This window comes from Mesitornis unicolor, unplaced genomic scaffold, assembly GCF_000695765.1.
Source record: "Mesitornis unicolor isolate BGI_N332 unplaced genomic scaffold, ASM69576v1 scaffold929, whole genome shotgun sequence".
In the NCBI taxonomy this organism is placed as follows: domain Eukaryota; kingdom Metazoa; phylum Chordata; class Aves; order Mesitornithiformes; family Mesitornithidae; genus Mesitornis; species Mesitornis unicolor.
Window position 1 is genome coordinate 89,817 of NW_010205006.1, and position 18,768 is coordinate 108,584.

Consider the following 18,768-nt stretch of genomic DNA (forward strand, 5'->3'; position numbering starts at 1 on the left):
ACCAGCTTCCAGCTGCTCATTTACAGAAACTTAACATAATGGCCTTTCTTCCAGATTCCAGCCGTGCTTTCACATATGTTGGAGTGTCTCATATATGGTAACTGTATGCAGTTAGTATAGCCAAGTTTTTAAAAGTTACTCAGCTTTCTCATTTTAGAACTCATCTCCAAGTGACCTACTAGAAGGCATTGGGTGGGCAACACTAGAAAATCCATACTCATGCATACGTCTTGAGTTGCCCACCTAAGATTTGGTACACTCAGGTAACAAGTAATTTCTTGAAACTTTGGCTATGTAGACTTTCAGGTGCATCTTTGACTAGGGACAGCATCAACAACAAAGAATCCAGTACTGAAAAAGAAGGAATGGTCTGACAGTCTAGCTGATTAATTTATTTTCTTGAAGCATTATTTTTTGGTGATGTAAGCAACTCATTACATGTAAAAAGGAAAATAACATTTTGGCTTATTCGTGCCCAAGATGAAAGCTTATAAAACAACAAAAAATTGTTTTATTCATGGGATCTAGCCATATTAGCCTTTAGTGTGACATCTGGGCTGCAGGTGTGTCAATGGCTTGTGAAATCGAGTCTCAGTCAGTTACAGAAATAAGCTCTGACTTTATTATGCTTCTTTAAAAGGCACGCTGACCGTGAAGAGTCATCAATATTGCCCCTGATCTCTGCTGGCTTCACAAGGGTATGTATGTGTTATACTTCACTAGGTTGCTCTGACGTTTCAAAATTTTCATGCAGGAAACTATCCAGAAGTTTGGCTGTCAGTGACCATTGGTGTCAGTAATCCAAGCTGTAAATCTTGTTCATGGTGATCATTCTTATGTGTATCCCAATTCTGAACTACCATACACACAGTAGAATTGGTGCTAATTAAGGTGGACATTCTTGGGAATATAAGAAGTGGTGCTGAAACTTTTCTGCTTTGTATGTTTATTTCAGAGTACGTGCATGATGCTCTGCTTGAAAAGTTGACTTTGTTGATTAGTGACTGTGGCAGAGCCAGAGCAGCTTGCAATGAACAACAGAATGTGCTGTGGGAAATCTTTTCTATCTGTGCCAATTCACATCTGTAAACAGGCTTCAGACAGTGTCAAGTGCTATTATCTATTGTTTGGAGGCACCTGAAAAGTCTTGCATTGAATCTGTTCCTTGGCAACTATTCCAATTAAGCAGGAAAGGTGCTTATTAGCGCTACAGTTAAGTGGATTCCTCATTGTATTAAGCTGACAATGGAACAAAAATGTGCATAATTTACAGCGTGATTCAGAGTATTTGGTTGTGTGCTCACCAGATTTTTTGCTATCCTACCACAATCCATTTGCACCTATTTGCTTATTTGTAGTAAGGTCCTAATACAGGAAATGCTAGAGCCTGAAATAACTGTACTTATATGTATAAAGTCATTCCAGTGGGCACGTAAGTAGTCCGGCACAGGTTCTGAATTATTTATGGATCAGGGCCTTGGAGATGGGGCTAATGACAAAGCATAGAAAATTTTGTTTAGCAGCCCTGATGTGGTGACTTGCCTTTTATAATCAATTCTCTCTCTCAAACTATCAATGTCCCAAATGATCAACTGTGACAGTTTAGCATGAACAAAGATTCAGGTTCATACCTTCATACCTTAAACACGAGATGCTTTAAAGGAGCATCAAAGATACTCAGATCATTGCTATGCAAGCCCCAGAAAGAATTATTGTATGCAAGGGCAGGTAGATTTGTTAGGAAGTTTTCCTTTCTTCTATGTATACAATTTGGGAGTATTAGCAATTGGAAAGTCATAATAATCTCAAATTTTGATGACTTGAGACACATCATAATTTTTTCACTGTTATTTTAAATAAGTAGTGTGGAAACAGGTAATTTCATTCAAAGTTGATTATTTTATATATTGGTTATGATGACAATCACAGAGAATAAACAGATAGGTTGAACCTCACTGCCGTGAGGATCTGTCACCTTTTCAAAATGCAGTAACCTGAAGAATGTTACTGCTCCCCCAAACTAATCTTTTCATGTTGCTTGTGTTACAACATGTTCATTGTTGGCCCGTCTGCTCCTTTTGAATTCTTTATCAAGAAAAAGAAAACAGAGCTTCATACCCTTGAGTATGGAAATGTGCAATAATGAAATATTTCTAACCTTTCATTTGCAGAGATACGTAGAAAATTCTAATATCATGGCCTGTTACAATGAGTTGATTCAGCTGAAGTTTGGAGAGGTGCAGGCACAATTCAAACTAAGGTAATTTTACAAGAAAACATTATCAACAAAAAAACCCCAATTCATCCACATCTTTTAAAGATTATTTATTTTATTGTACTTAATAAATGATAGAATGTCAGCTGAAGAAAATAAGCATTGAAGTGCAACTTTATTCAGTATGGAGTTGCAATACCTTATTGCTATATACAATAATTATGTGGATTAAATTTAATCAGATGCCTCTTATTTTTATTTTTTGTCCTTTCATCTCCAGGGCATGTAATTCATTATTTACAGCATTAGAGAAAAGTCAAGAAGCCATTGAGATCACAAGTGAAGACCATGTAATACAGGTTTGTTCCAGTTATTTTTGTAAGTACAGAAAATTGCATTGTGGACTATTTTATTTCGGCCATGATTACATTTACTCTATCTTACTGTACAAGAGTCTAACCTGACCTAATGATTCTAAATGCCTGGAGTGAGTTTAGCTGTGGAGTAGAATTTGCTCCATTTAAAATACCTTGCATAAATCAAGTCAGTGTTACTTCTGAATGAATAAAGATTTACTCTCTTGTTTTTATTTCTTGTAATGATTCTTTTATATCGTGAATGAGTGCAGCCACTAGCTTGTATGCATTTTTTTCCAAAATGATTGTATGTTAATTTGATGCTCTTGAAAAGCAGATCTAATCGATGTGCTATTTAAATAAAGGTAGTACACTTTTTTTTTCTCTTAAATCTGATACTGTTTGATGCATTGGAGTTCTTGGGCCAACGGTAATCCTGTCTTAAAAATTTATTTTAAAAGGGAAAAGAAATTGTGCTTAGGTCTGCGGTTCTGAAATACTTAATCTTTATAAGGAAGTTAGTTCCATCCCTAGCTATGAAGGCTGTGAGGAGTGATTTTATTGTCAGTAACGAGCTTGAGTGTAAGCCTCTGGGAGTTATAACATGCATATAAATTGTACCCTCTTGACCCAAATCTTGACAATGGCAATTTCATTGAAGGATGTGCCTTCTTCATCCCTTTTACAAAAATAACAGAACACATCCTGAAGTGGTTTTAAACAGTTTTTTCAGACCAAATTTTTTACCTCTGCTGACAGCCCCAGAATGTGAGAGAACTGACATGTGCAAGAGTCCTGGAGCTCCAGCAGGCTGGGCTTTTCCTATGTAGGGTGGGAACCTTTTCGAAGGAACATTCAGGGGTGAACCTTTAGGTGCCAGTGGCACTCTTTCTATTTCTCTTATATTGAAACATTTTTAGTTGCAAGGCATTCAGATGTTGTTATTACAGGACTGTAACTCAGCTAGCAAAAGCGTCATGGAAGTGTGGGCTATGGGTACCAGTCTTCAGTTTTGTTGAGCAAGGGCCAGAGCATTGCAGCGAAATGCAACACTCAGTTCACAGACAAAGTTGCTTTTTTAATTCCACTTCTTCCAGTCTGCTTGGCTGGGCTTTGCCTGGACATGTGAGGTAGTGGTGGTTGGCCCTTACACACAGTGATGAGTTTGTCAGTAGATATGGTTAGTATTCCTATGGTATCCTACCATCTAATTTATGATTTTTAGAAAAACTGAGGTAGGTTTGGGAACTGACAGAGCTCGATTTTCAGGAGTTTATGTTCTTTGTCTAAAGTTTGTGGATATGTAATAGTCAACTGTTTCTATAATTTCCCTCTCTTTGCTCAGATGCACACACTCAACTCTTCTAGCATAGACATTCCTGGTTTGCTTCACAAAGAAGAAAAAGTGGGCATCACTCTCAGGAGCACTACATACAGAGCTCTATTTCAGGCTGGGAAAGCAAACAGAAAAAATTAGCAAATAGAAAAAAAGGCATTCTGTTGTGCTTTAAGTGTTCTGTTGAAAGTTTTTGTGTTTGTCTTTATTTCACAGTATGTCAATCCTGCTTTTGAAACAGTGATGGGCTATCAAATAGGTGAACTAATAGGAAAGGAGTTAACAGAAGTGCCTATAAATGAAAAAAAAGCTGATTTCCTAGATACTATTAATTCCTGCATAAAGATAGGAAAGGTGAGTAATGGCATTCTATCACTTACCATTTGCTACCTGTAAAAGTTGTTATTGTCCAGGGTTGACACATGATTTAACTTGCAGCTTTACAGGCATGTAGCATTTGCAGCTTTCTTACTCAAATAAGAAGAGAAAGTAGAAAATGCTCATTTTTAAGGACTTCCTTATCTTTTCTTGCATGTAGGAGGTACATGTTTTATGAAAATAAGTGTCTTGCTGTATTTCTTTATAATATATGATGTATATAGCAAAAGATGTGGGAATACTGAAGAGAAATGGTGTGGATGCACACGTTATCCAGTGTGATATAAATGAGAAAAGAACCATGTTGGAGTATTTCAGCATGAAATGTGGAAGATTATTTGCAAATTCAGAACATAAAAATATCAGAAGAGATATTTGCAACATCACTTGAGAGTGATAGGCAGTGTCAGCTGCCAGCTGCCACTATCTTTTATTCTCTAATGACATGGGAGCTAATAGATTTCCATTAGAAATGTTTGTTACACCAAGAAAGCGCATGAGGAAATGCAGCTGGCTTCAAGGGAGGTCATTACAGAGAGACAGTATGGTTTGCCTGGTGGCTCCATGATGTTCCTTTGGGACTGTGTTGTGGCTGGAGTCTGAGGATCCATCTAGGAGCTTTCATTTGTATTTTGACAACAGGGTGTAAATCCTTCTGATGTCATTGAACATGTCATAGTAACTTACAGGAAGAAGGTGGTGGAGGTAGCACAAAGAGATTTGGGAATTGGTGTGTTTGTAGGTGCGTCATGACCCATGCTCAGACCTGAGTCAGGATAGCCAGCTGGGTCATACTGACTGGGGGCAAGCACCAGGTTATTGACACAGAGCAGGGAGTTGCCAAAGTGAATCACAACACCCTGCGTATCTAGGCAGTGATGCAAAAACACCGATGCAAAGTTGTGCTGAGTCATACTGTGTAAATCAGGGTGCTAACACGAGCATTCATCGGCAAAAGCCGCACTCTAGCTGGGTGCAGATTGCATGTGCATTTCCACAAGAATATGTCACTCATTGCTACGTGTATTGGCCTTTTGGAAGAGATCCCAGCAGCAGACAATAGCTTGGATTATGGTGCTTCACACCTCTGTTGCCTGACCAAAGTTATTTCCGTAGATGTGTGTAATACATATGATGTTATGACAGAGTATTTATTGAGTTATAATTCAAATACGTTACGTAAGTCAGGCTTTAAATCCACAACATCAATCCTCAAGGTATGAGGTGATCAATTTTTTAGTATTTTAGTGTGCTGATAAGAATGTCTTTAATAGCAGAAATACATTTTACTTTATGAATGATAGAAATCTTACCCTAATATATCTCTTTCCTTGCATTATTTTACTCCTGGCTCTAGGACTTCCAACTGTGAGGACTAATGAAATACTACTTATTTAAACCTGTCTGTCTGGAACAGTTTAAGCTGGTTTAGGTGGATGTGTTCTGTTTACCTGTTTTTTTGTATTTCCCATTGGAACATTTTATAGCATGCAGTCTATGTAGCCTTACATTTACATATAAATAGAAAAATTAACTGCAAATTCTTACAGGAAGTATTTGCAAGTAGATGTTAATGGTGCAGAGCAACCTTTGAAATATTGCAGCCCTTTGAAGGTGCTTTAGTTTGGAGTCATTGTGTTACTGCATTCTCAGAGGTGCCTAACTTATGTCTGGATCATTCTGACATGGTCTGTGTGTTGTTTTCAGGCTTGTGATTTCTTCATATCCTAAATTTAAAAGACTGCTTCCCATTACAATAGGCTATGTCTTGACTACTGTAGGTTAAAGTATACCAAAAAAGCCAGCTGTCTACTACTGTGATATTCCCCTGTCAACAGGTTGGGCTTTTCTGTTTTGAACAAGCATGGTAATATAACAAAAATAATAGCAAGATTTCCTGATCTTTAGAAAAGTGTAAGCTGTATAAAATCTACCCCTAGTCTTTAAATGGAATATAGGAAGATGAACTCTTGCAGCATTTCCCCTATTGTGCTGACACGCATAGTGCTGTGAGCGAGTACAGTCTATCCAAACAAAAGTTCACAGGCACTATACACAAAAATTGGTAATTGCATGGTATGCAGGATTCCTGTTTCTCTTAGCAAAGAAATAACTCTGAGAGTACATTTTTGTTACTACAGCTGGCTGTAATTTGCAAGAAGCCAGCGTTATTGAAAAGCATTTTCACCCATCCGCACTTGAGGAGTTAAAAAACAAGCTGTACTTTCTTCATGCTTCCGTTTCATTTTTCAAATGACATCCATTAAGATGAAATGTGCAATTCTGACTAGATTTCTTGCTGCCTCTGATCTCTGCAGTTTGACACAAAGCTCTTTATCTTAGTTTCGCTTTTTCTGAAATGAGATGGATAAGTATCGATAAATCAGACAAGACGTGCAATTCCTCTCACTCCTTGGGAATTATTTGCAAGGTGTCTATCTTTACAGAGGAGGTAGGAGAGTGATCATGCTCTATGGTAAAGTTCTACGGTAATTCCTGCCTAACTCAACCTTACTTTCTGTGAGATTGTTTTCATGACATCTTGTGTTTATTTTGCTCTGTTTTCTACAAGTAACTTGCTGAAATTTGCTGTCTGGTGCAAGAAGTCCCAATTTAAATGGAAGGCTGAATTGGGGGATTATTTACTATGCTAGTATGAGTGCTCAGTGGATAGATGCTGACATGGCCTTCTTAATGAAGTTTGCAACCTCAACATTGATTCAGTCTGTAAAGGGTGAAACCCTTGGTTTTTTTTACTGTGTATGGTTTTCACTCTGCATTCTGTGCCAGCGCTCCAGGCCAAGCTGGAGTGACTGATCACTGCACTTGTATGGCTGTAATGTAAGGATGAGCTTGACTGACAGCACGTCTTGTGAAGTAGCTCCTCTCTGTTGGATTGCTGACAGGGCTCTGCGAGAGAGCATATGGTGTTCTTAAAATATGTTTAAGTAATGTCCCTGGGAGAACTTTACCTACCAGCAGGAGTTTGGCTTGGGCATCCTATTTTTCAGAATTCTGCTGACCTTTTCCCTCACACATTTCCTGCCACAGTTTCACAGGTTTAGAAATTCACAACTTGAAAAATCGATCTGTTGATGAAGAAGAACACATTAGTGAATAACCTATCTTGAAAAGGGTGCACTTTCAGTGCGAGAATTATCCCATCTGTACCTCATGACTGCACCCCTTTGTGCATATTCTGGGTTTATTACCTGGGTTAGAGATCGATTACGCATCTCTGCCTCATCCTGGTTGTCAGGAAACTATTGATATGGATACCTTTAATTATGAGAGCATTGAATTTTGTGATGTTTGCTGTATCTTCATTTGTATTCCTCGTGCAGCTCACAGGAGAAGGTATTATGCTCACTTCCCAATTTGTTATGCACAGTTCTTTTCTCCGACAGATCCTTGGAAAAGCCTTTCTTATTTTTTTCTGCACAGCCTGTCACCATGCAGCTCTCTGCGGGCTGGAGTCTTTATTTGCTGGCTCCATCAACATAAATGCAAAACTGTTCTCTCTACCTGTGCTCTGGTCTGCTTGACTGCAAGATCTGTCAGTCTAACATAAATAAATAGCATGTGCCTCATGAAGGTATTTTCGTATACGTTTGTAAGACCTGATCTAAAGTCTGTTGAACTCAACTGAAAGACAGTAATTGGCGTGGGTAATTTGTATTATATATTAGTGAATATGCAATATGGAATCAATTCTTTATTAATCACTTGGCAGTTGTGTGATGCCCGACTCAAGAGATCAACAACTATTCTGGGGAGGAAGACGTGTAGGCAAGATTGTAAACCTTGTCAGCTGCCAGGTTACAAAAGACTGGCTCTGTTGGAAGGTTACTGGTCTCTGTACTGCCACCAGCAATTAAAGAGGGAGACTCAGGGTTCCCAAATTTTGCTTTCCCTCAGTTTTCCTAAATGGCCTTCAGGTTTTTTTTCCTTCCTTTTTTCCTAATGGCAGCTCTAGTCCAGGCATCACACACAAGGGGAGACCAGGGAGGTCCATCAGTGTTATTATACATGTCTTTGCTGTGGTATTTGTAGCACAGTTTGAAAAGCAGCAGCAGCGCAGTGAGGAAATTGGGAGGGAGGAACAGGTAAGGGGCCGATGCCTCGGCGTGTGCTGAAGCCACGTTTAGCCAAGCCTGCACGCGTTGGTGTGGGAGCTCTCCTACTTCACAGCGTGGGTGAGGGCTCCAGAGCAAGGAGGTGGTTTGAGGCTGCATGTTAGATCACGATGGTGTCTTCTGGATTTAAAATCTCTGTATAAAAAAAGTGATTGTTTTAACAGTATTTCATTTTAAAGCATATCTTAAACAAGGGAGAAGGGACATTTCCTGAGTCTCATTGAAAGAGAAAAGAGATATTTTTCTTTTCTAGAAAGAAATGTCTCATTTCCACAGGAAAAAAAAAGACTTCTCACTACAAATTGAAAAATTACTTTCCACCCTGTCTTTTTTTTCCCCATTTATGAATTTTATCAAAAAACAATGATACTGATAGTGACAATCTGATACTTCAAATATTGCCTACTTAAATGTTATCCTGAAACTAGAGTGCTTTTAGAGGGGAAGTCAGCAGATGGGAAGCAGAGTTCAGTAGCTATTCTACTAGGATCTCTTTTGCTTTAAAAAAGCCAGGATAAATCTCTGCTGCTTTTTGAGACTGAACTGACAGTATGGAAAATAAAGTTATTAGGATACCGAAGCACTTTTAGTCACAGATATATTTAATGCTAACATCACTTCTCAGCTCTGCAGGAGAGACAGTGCAGTCTAGAAGTGAAAGCAGACAGATTGGCATAATGGTTCCCCACTGACCTTCCTGTTCTGGGAGGAGTCAGCGCAGTCAGGGAGAAAGTCAGGCAGGTCAGCACAGCAGTCACAGCCCTGTGGTGGATGGTCCTGGGGCAGGGCAGGGGGCTCCTCCACACCACTGGATCCTGCAGGCGCTCCTGGAGCCTCTGGGCTACTCTTGCTCTAGGCAAGCTTTATCTCTTGCATGGGTCTTTGCCAGGTCTCCCCGCAGTGACCCCCAACACCACTGGGGTAGGATTGGGAAGAGAGTATGTGATTTTGATTCCCAAAGCACCTGAAGTTTGGCTTTTGCCATCGGGGCACTCACAGGCTGCCCCTCTGGAAGTGCTCCATGAATTGGCACCAGTAGTGACCTACAGGGTAGTTATAGGGGAGAAATTTGAGGGTAAGCACAGTTTAACCAGTCCTGACTGGTTTTGTATTGTAAGACAGCTTTCAATGAAAAAGGATATGAAGCTACGGCTTCTCTTCCTGTTTTAACAACTTCCTTCCATTTGAATTCCTTTTTCAGGAATGGCAAGGAATGTACTATGCGAGAAAGAAAAATGGAGATAGCGTACAACAAAATGTGAAGATACTACCTGTCATTGGACAGGGAGGGTAAGTATGAAAGCTAAAGCCACGATTTAGGTCTGAATCAAGGCTCAGTTTAGAGTTCAGCTGCTTTTAGGAGACATTGGATTATCCTGTTATGGAGTATAAAAGAAACTTATGTAAGGAAGGGAGCCTCAGACCTCTGCATTTAATTCCTCAGGGCAAAATCAACTTTACATGCTAAGTGCAGGGAAAGTGAAATTCCAAATGTGCTCACTTGTGACTCTTAGTCTTCTAATGCCCCCCGAAGTGCAAGTGCACTCTCCTGTCTTCTTGTGCATTGTGCACCTGTGCCATGTCCCTCTGTGCTCACCTCCTCATGGCTGTTGTTGAGTGTCTTTCTGTGATAAGGTCCTTGTGACTAATGTCTTCTAATGTGTCTTGTCTTCTAATGCCCCCCGAAGTGCAAGTGCACTCTCCTGTCTTCTTGTGCATTGTGCACCTGTGCCATGTCCCTCTGTGCTCACCTCCTCATGGCTGTTGTTGAGTGTCTTTCTGTAATAAGGTCACTGCGTGCTTTGATCCTGGTCAAAATTCAAGCATGACCCCAGCTAGGGTTGCGATGAGTCCTCTATACTGGGAAAGAAAGTGGATCAGATTGCATGCAGTAGTAGTTTCAAAAGCCCTCTAAGGCATGTGAATGTTAATTAAAAGCACAGTACATTATCTTCCAGACTTGGCTGAGGCAATTCTATAGAAAGATGTGTCTTCATGAAGGAAGGGCCAAATGCAGCTTCTTCATGCAGTTACTTCCTAAAAAGCAGTTCAGGTTGATTTCATCCCTGGAAGTAATCCATGTTCTCTACTGTCCATCAATAGGGTGTATTTTCAGCTTAAGATGCCAAACTTGTAAGACCAGTATGTGTTACGTACATTGCTACTTATGGAACAATCTAAGCCCATTTGAAGCTGGCTTAGAAAGTTTCCTGGTAATAAGTGGTGTAGTTTTCAGTTTGCTCTGTCCCTAAATCCTATAAAAGGTTTTGATAATTAGACTGCACTGTTGTATGTTTCCTCACACCTGAAACATCCTACAGTAGCCCAGAAGAAGCAGGGAGAGAGGAGTAGAGAGAAAGAGAAGGAAACAATCTTTGCAAAAGATGCTTCCATTTTGTATTCACCATCATGTGCAGAACTGTGGGTTTTTCCATTCCCAGTCGAACCTTCCTGCCAGAACAGGATTCATCCCATATTAATTTGTTGCTCCTACCTGTTTTGTATATTAGCACTGACTTAGAGCTAAGGTTTGGATGGGAATTAACACACTGTTTTTTGCCTACAGAAAGATTAGACACTATGTGTCAATTAGTAGACTGTGCAATGACAACAATAAGGTAAGTGAAAATAGTGCTATGCTTGCTTTAGTTTGAGCCCTAAATATTACAAAATAATGAGAAAGTTCTGACTAACTGGATTTCTCACTCTGATTTCTAGGCGGAGAAGACATGTGAACGTGTTCAGGCTGAATCTCAGACAGGTATGATGCATCTCTTCTGCCCTAATAAGCGGAGAACGTACCTGGGGAAAGAACAAAGCCTGTTGTTAGTGACCTGACTGAAAACCGCAGTTGCACAGGACAGTCTGAACAGTACTGTTTAGCCAGTGATAAACTGGGAATCCAGCCCTCTCTACCTGCCTCATTTGTTTTAGAAGTGATATAAAGCAACCCACCCTTGAAAATGCAGTAATAGGGCCCCAAGTTGTTATTGTGGTATTGCTGGATTCAGTGTCGCATTTCAGTTGTAGGTAGTGGATCCTTGTGACAAAATTAGAAGTAAGAAGGATGCTGTGTAGTCAGCATGTTGCTGTGGCTGGTTTATAGCTAGTGGCACATAAGTTTGCATTGCCTTTAACTGTAGTGTGGGGTGTTTGCGTGTGGGTGGAAATGAGGATGACCACCACTGTCATTCATCCTTATCCCACATATTAACACTTTAGTTAAGACATCCTTGACATCTGTGCTACAGCTACTTGTTAATTGTAGCCTTGGTAGCGCAAGCTGTATCTATTGGAGTCCATAAAGGACCTAGGGTACATTGCCTTGTTTGCTTGCATGTAGTCTACTTTGGTCCACCAGTTTGTTGTGGCAGTTGTCACTTGAATGAACTCAGGTGTGTTGCACAAGTAGTATTCACAAAGACAATGGTGTCACTGTGTCAAGGGAGGGCCTTTCCCCTCCACACTGTTAGATCCCTTCTACAAAAACACTTAGGCGTGTTCTGCCAGAGCACACTGATGCTTCATGATACTGTAATTAGGCGAGAGTTTAAAAAGGAGCTTTCATTTGCTCTCTTCTGCTGAAGCATTGTCATAAATGTCACTCAGCTGCTATCAGGCTTTCTCTGCATTTCAGTTTCTTTAACATACATCTTAGGCTCAACTTAATGACATTATACAATATAATTTTCTCCACAGATATTCAGACTTGCAGACACAAAGACAGGAGGAAAGGATCACTGGATGTCAGATCCACAACATCACGGGGTAGTGATGGTATGTTAAACAAGTAGATTTTTCTGATTTCTATATATATTCAGATTTTTTTGTGCATACATACTTATGGCTGTACATTTGATGGTTGGACTTGAGGATCTTAAAGGTCTCTTCCAACCTTAATGATTCTGTGTGATTCTGTGATTCACATACAAATATAGGTAAGTATGTTTTTGTCTATGTATACATACACACACAAAAGAAATCAAGTCATCAACTCATGAACAACTTTACATTTGTCAAATTGCCCCATTTTCTTCTCTTCAACTACTTTGAGTCTTTTTTTGAACCGGTGGAAAATGGAAGGCTATCATCTACCATCCTGCATGGAAAGACCTGATGAGATTCAATACAGATACTTTGAAGTACAAATTACAAATTGTAAACCTAACAAATTATTACTTTTCCTACCTCTGGATAAAAATATGAAGATAGTTTTCTTACAAATTTTGTTTTCTTTTCACTGTGTTGTATTTTGCTCCATTAGATCAACCCAAACTGGATAGATAGATGTGTTACATATTCAAAACTTGCTGATATTACATGTTTTTGTTAAAGCATGCATTATTACAGTCTAGCCAGTGTACACCAGTGAAACATGGAAATAGGTCTGTGGCAGTGAGAATACGGTCATGCTCCAGTATAGCAAAAATAGCATTGATTCTTCTTAAGAGCTGCACAACACAATGAGTAACAGAGATGTGTCTGCATTTTATAGGCAGCACAACAGAACTGTCCAGAAAAATCCCATCTTGGCCTTTTTTCTACAGAACCAAAATTGCTAATGGATATAAAACATTTTTTTTCTCAATTTTCAATGAATAATAGGCCAGAACCTCTGCTGTTTTAATTTGGCATAGCTATCTTCACTTCAAAGGAGCTTCACTGATTTACCTCAGCTGGGGAGCTGACTCATTATGACTTGTCATGTTGCATCAGGCAGCAAAAGTAGATATATCCTGGAATTAACAAAGTGCAATAGTTACCTGTGCCTGCCAGTTTAAACTGACACACATCTGTGTAGTCTTTTAACTGAATTTTTAATTGAGTATTTTAATTAGCTAAAATAAAAAAAACCAAAGCCATGATTTTGCCAGGCTGTTGCAGCTACTTATCTCTAATCAGGGATATCAGTGGTTCACCAAGCATCTCTTTGCACCTGTGTGTCCCCAGCATAATAAGCATGTGTATTCATTCTGCAATAGATTGCCTCTGAAGGGCACAGCAGGGTAAACAGTTCAGAAAATGAATCAAGACTTCTTGGCTGAATCCTCCTGTCATGCCTTGTCACTGAAATCAGGATACAAATTCTACTTTGTTTTCCACACAGGCAGCTCACAAAGGCGGCACTCTTCTATGGCCAGGATACATTCCATGACTATTGAAGCACCCATCACCAAGGTATTGTGCACTGTTGCTAGCTGTTGTCAGTTGTGCTGTACTGGAATATTGGGCACAAGGCAGTAGGACAGCGTCCAGACTGAGGAACAAGGCACTGCTGGCCTCTGATGCAACTTACTCCAAAAAGCCAGATGCTCTGAACAAAGTTCTCCCAAGCCTGCTCAGTAGAGTACCCTCCATGTGGTCAGCCATGGCATGACCCTTTTTAAGGACTTTTACCTGTGAGAAGGAGGGACTAGAGTTCCTCTTTCTTAGTTATGCATTGTAAACTGCCTTCTGAAAGCAAGCAAGGATTTGGCAAAAATCAGCTCTCTAACAGACATTTTGAGGCTGTGCTTTGAAAGAGAAAGTCATTAATAAGACTGCTGTCTTTAAGGCCACGATCTTGTTCCAGAGTCAGTAGCAAACATCACTGTTTTATTAAAATCGCTTTCATTTTGATTTTCCCACATGTGGATTAAAGTTGTAGATCTTGTTTATTTGCTATGAGTTTTCCATAGTAACTGACTAGTGTCTCTGTTCTTTCTTAAATCACTTCTGAATTCAAAACATGTCTAATGCTAAACTAGGTAATAAACATCATCAATGCTGCACAAGAAAGCAGTCCCATGCCAGTTGCAGAAGCTTTAGATCGCGTTTTGGAGATTTTAAGAACCACTGAATTGTACTCTCCACAACTGGGGACAAAAGATGAAGATCCACATACAAGTGACCTCGTTGGAGGATTAATGACAGTAAGTACATAGTGCCACGAACAGCTATTGGTTAATGTTTCACTGCCTGATTTTCACAGTTACTTGATCTTTGTCATCTGACATGTGCTTTGCTTCTACAATGCCAAATTTTCAGGAAAAGTTGCACTTCTTTTGGTGGATTTTCCCTCCCTAGATTAATAATGTAGCTCTGGAAATAGGAAGAAAAAAATTGACCCATCCCTTTGAAACATTAGTTTTGCTATAAAGAAAAGGAAAACCAATTTTTTTTCCTATGTGATTCATTTTAGAAAGCTATAAATGGGAGAGGAAGAAAGATAGCTAAACACTTGTATTTCTTACTTAGGGTTAGAATAGCATGTTTTGGGGGCTTTTCAGTGTATAGAAAGGATATTTTTTCAAAAGAATGAAAAATATATGTATTTTTGTTGCTATTTCTTGGATTATGTTAGTACCTGTAGAGACTCATAGAAAGATCAGTGTGCTCTGAGCTAGAAACATGAATGTTCACATATTAAAACACAATCATGCTCCACAGAACTCATAATGTACATAAATAAGGCAAGAAAAAGACTGAAGAAGGGATGTATTATGTTGTTGTGTTATGAAAAGAGAAACGTGGGCATTGGAAAAAGAAGTGTTGTACCTAAAGTTGAGCAAAGGGCATGAAGCAAAGCAAGAATTGAACCAAAACCTTCAGAGCTGGGAGTCTGACCTTCCTGATAATAACTAGATGTTCTTGGATGAATGTTACTTGTGCCTTAAGGATACATGTTTCCTTTGGTCTGTAGGTTGTGTATAAAAGGCTACCTCAGGAAAAAAAATTACAGTATGTTGGATGCAAAAAAGCTCATGAGATGTGAGCTTTTCAGAGATGTCTCCGGGCTATTATCATTTCATGCTGTAACTGTGAAGATGCCTTCACAGTTTCCATCAGAATGTTTAAACAGTTTACATATATTTTTGCCTTTTAAAATGCCACAGCAAATACCTAATCAGGAGAAACACGAGAGATTTCAAGAAATCCAGGAGAAAACCTGAATGGTTCATATGGGGTTGAATCTACTATCTCAGTAGACAAAATTTGTTGTTACCTTAACTATAAAAATTTAGGAAGAATATTGAGTCTCAAAGTGAATCTTTTCTCCTGTTGAATGCACACCGTCCATAAACCCAACTGTTTGCTGCTTTTTGTGAGGTGTTGATTCTTCATTTGTGTTCTGACTGTATTGAGTCCATGGTCCCAGAACATGTAGGTAACAATACTGAAAAATGCACAATTCTTACTAAAAATAAAAGAAAGCCTATTTTATGGAGCAATGAAAAAGCTGAGAAAATCCATTTCAGAGCATGAGGGTATATGGTATATTAAGAGTTTTTTTCCAGCAAAGGGTCTGTTGAAAACAGAATCATATTGTTCCGTTTCATGTTCAGAAGTTATGTCTGAGTAGGGTAAAAAGTAGTAGGTTATTGAATTTGAACTCTCAAGCAGAATTCATGATGGGGAAGGGCATTTGGAGTTCAAAGACGGATTTGCCAGACACAATTACACCTGCTATTTCAACTCTTAAAAAAACTAATCTTTTATTCCAAATGATACACAGCATCTGGTGTCCTAAATATTTGTGTCATAGCAGTGCTATTGAAGAGTCACTGAGCCAGTTATGTGAGTAGTGCTCCCTTTCCTTTTAAATCACAAAACTCCAGACTAATTACTTACAAATGTGAAAATAAAAATGAGATGTAGCAATTCTTTTAAGTGCAGACAATACATGTTCAGATACAGCATCCACATTTACTTCTGCTGTACTTTGGGTGCATAACTTTGTTAGTAAGGTGCATTCAGAACGATTTTTTTTTTTATAACTGCTGGTTTCCATCATGGGCTAAACATTAATGTGCAGTAACTAACAGCTGTATATATCAAAAGAGCGAGCAGGATTTGGGCCACGGCATTTAGAATTATGACCTGAAAAGTAAACATTAAATATGTAATTCTGTTAGTTTTAATCCTTCATCTCAGTTTGCACATCTAGGCATCATGCCAGAATTAAGCCTAGGAGGCACAGAGTTGGAGAATAAACAAGCAGACATTCTTCTTTGATAGAAGGGAAGCCTCAGAGTAATTTGTTGCTCTGCAGTCCCAGCAACAAATCAGGAGATTCTTGTGCTGCTGAGGTGACCTGATCTGCCAATACCAGCAGGAGAGCAGAAGTATGTCTCCATCCACTGCCTCCCACGACCCACCTTTGCTTGTGGACATACCGTGTCTGGTTTTGTGGCACAGATCCAGAACCTGTGTTGTCCAGACAAAGGTGGATGTGAGGCTGTAATTCCAGACCTCCATCTGCACCTGAGAAATTTGAGTTTGTACCTATCTGAGTTCATATTGTATCCCAGATCTTGCATTTTCTCATCTATTATGGGCTATATGTAAAACAGGCAGATCTTAACAGCACACACAAATAAGGGAGAGGCAGCTTTGATGACTGTGACAGGTTGCAGTCAGGCTTACCTAAAGTCATTGTGCTACTATTTGGTGTTATTATCATATAGACCTTTTGTACAATACCCTGCATTTAACTCTCAACTTTCATTGAACAGGATGGTTTACGAAGATTATCAGGGAACGAATACATATTGTCAGCAAAACGTAAGTTTTAATTTGGCAGTTACTGAGATATTAAAGCATGTTAAGAAAAAGTGATCAGAGAAGAAGTGATCAGATGTTCTTTTTTAAAAGCATTGTTTGGTTTTATTTGTAGTTATAAGCATTATTCTGCAGCATTACTGAGCTTTATAGAAATGAGAGTTGCTAGGCATTACTATAGAAATGAAAACAAGTGCATTGAGTAAAAGTGTATCTCAGAGTTATTAACAGTGATCTGCAAATATATTCCTCAACAGAAACTCATCAGGTCGCTGGCAGTTTGATCTCCCCAATCTCCCTCAATGACATACCCCCACGGATAACACAGGCAATGGAAAACGAAGAACACTGGGATTTTGATATCTTTGAACTTGAGGCTGCCACCCATAAAAGGTCAGTAAACTCAAGAGCTCATCCTGTCATCAGCTCTTTAATTTCTCTACCTGTGCTTTAAATGGAATTACTTTTATTTTCAAAGTCAAATATTTGACATTTTCTCATTGTCATTTCTAGTTGTATATGAGCACATTAAATACCTTCTGTTTCATCATACACTATTTCCTGCAGGTTCCCAGTGGATATAAGTGAAGAGTGTATATCTTTGATATGGTATAATAACAAAACATCATTTTAAAAGCCTTCCTTTTCTGTTCTCAGTAACAGAAAAGTCCTGCAGATCAAATTGTTGTCTTGTGGGGATTCAAATTCAAATTATGGCCAACTACACACAGAGTCAACATGCTGGTCTTAATTTGATCAGTTGATACAGATCATGTTTTATTTTCTCTCCATGTAATTGGGTAATTTTTATCCTAAACAGTTCATACACAGCTTGTCGGCAGAATTCCCATTGCCTTTCTCTGGGATTAGAGGAAGATCTTTATGCTACAATCTTGTCAGGCTACATTTTATGTATAAGATTAACTGAAGTATATTTACTGATAAAAAGTAGGGCATACCAGTTTCTATCACAGAAGTTTTCAAAAGCAGATCAGCAGTTTTGATAGACTGTACTTCATTAGTACCAAATGCTCCCGCTAAGACTGTAAATTGATCTTTCTGTTTACATCCTTGTCTTTATTTCCCGATGACTATCAAAAGTTCTCCTTTGGGTCTAGTTTCATGTCTCATGCTTTATCTTAGCTTAAAGTTTCTATGAGACACTAATCTGGAGGCTAGATCCTGCAATGAACAGACTATCTTAAACCCTCATCAAAATCCCAGATCTATAAGAGCTTTGAAAGGAATTAAAAAACAGTGTCTAAGAAAGACACCAGGCATTTAGTTAACTTATATGCACTCCATTTTTAGACCATGGTTTTATGAGCCAAAGAAGTGGAAATAAATCAGGTTTTTATTCTTCTTTAAAGTGATTTTATTTTAAGTGAACAAATTTGCATCCAGTTACTTTAGGGTGGTTTTGTTTTTTGCTCTGCCACATTTCCATTTCCGTAGAAGTGCTATAGATATAGTAATTTTTTTAAAAGTCAAAATGTAGTCAGTCTGTGTGATTTACAACATTTAATACACGCACTGCAGTAACTTAAGAATTAATTATCCCAGCCAACATGCATGAGATCACCAGATAGGTTTCTCTGTTCTTACAAATTCGGAGAGACCACAGAGGGACAAAGGAGGTACTTTTTTGTTGCCTGTCCTCTTAATAAAGGTATTATAATTATGATTGCTTCCTGCTGTGTTTAAATAAAGGCAATTCATTTATTAAGAGAATTAAAGTGATCTTCAATGAGTCACTAGTGTGAATATGTTATTGATGTTGTCTTGAAGTCCAAGCAGACATATGGT

The 18,768-nt window shown here is 38.8% G+C and overlaps 1 protein-coding gene across 1 annotated transcript in view; it reads left to right on the top strand.

Moving 5' to 3' along the window:
• LOC104545952 (high affinity cAMP-specific and IBMX-insensitive 3',5'-cyclic phosphodiesterase 8A-like) overlaps window positions 1-17,355 on the top strand; it is a gene marked incomplete at its 3' end in the record, with an annotated part of 106,706 nt that extends 89,351 nt beyond the window's left edge. Inside the window, exons 7-18 of the mRNA XM_010191219.1 lie at window positions 641-698; window positions 2,172-2,260; window positions 2,496-2,574; window positions 4,124-4,261; window positions 9,623-9,711; window positions 10,988-11,039; window positions 11,140-11,182; window positions 12,121-12,198; window positions 13,529-13,599; window positions 14,169-14,333; window positions 16,917-16,965; window positions 17,220-17,355. Coding sequence (XP_010189521.1) covers window positions 641-698; window positions 2,172-2,260; window positions 2,496-2,574; window positions 4,124-4,261; window positions 9,623-9,711; window positions 10,988-11,039; window positions 11,140-11,182; window positions 12,121-12,198; window positions 13,529-13,599; window positions 14,169-14,333; window positions 16,917-16,965; window positions 17,220-17,355 — 1,047 coding nt within the window. The remainder of the gene's footprint in view (window positions 1-640; window positions 699-2,171; window positions 2,261-2,495; window positions 2,575-4,123; window positions 4,262-9,622; window positions 9,712-10,987; window positions 11,040-11,139; window positions 11,183-12,120; window positions 12,199-13,528; window positions 13,600-14,168; window positions 14,334-16,916; window positions 16,966-17,219) is intronic.
• Window positions 17,356-18,768: the final 1,413 nt, after the last annotated feature.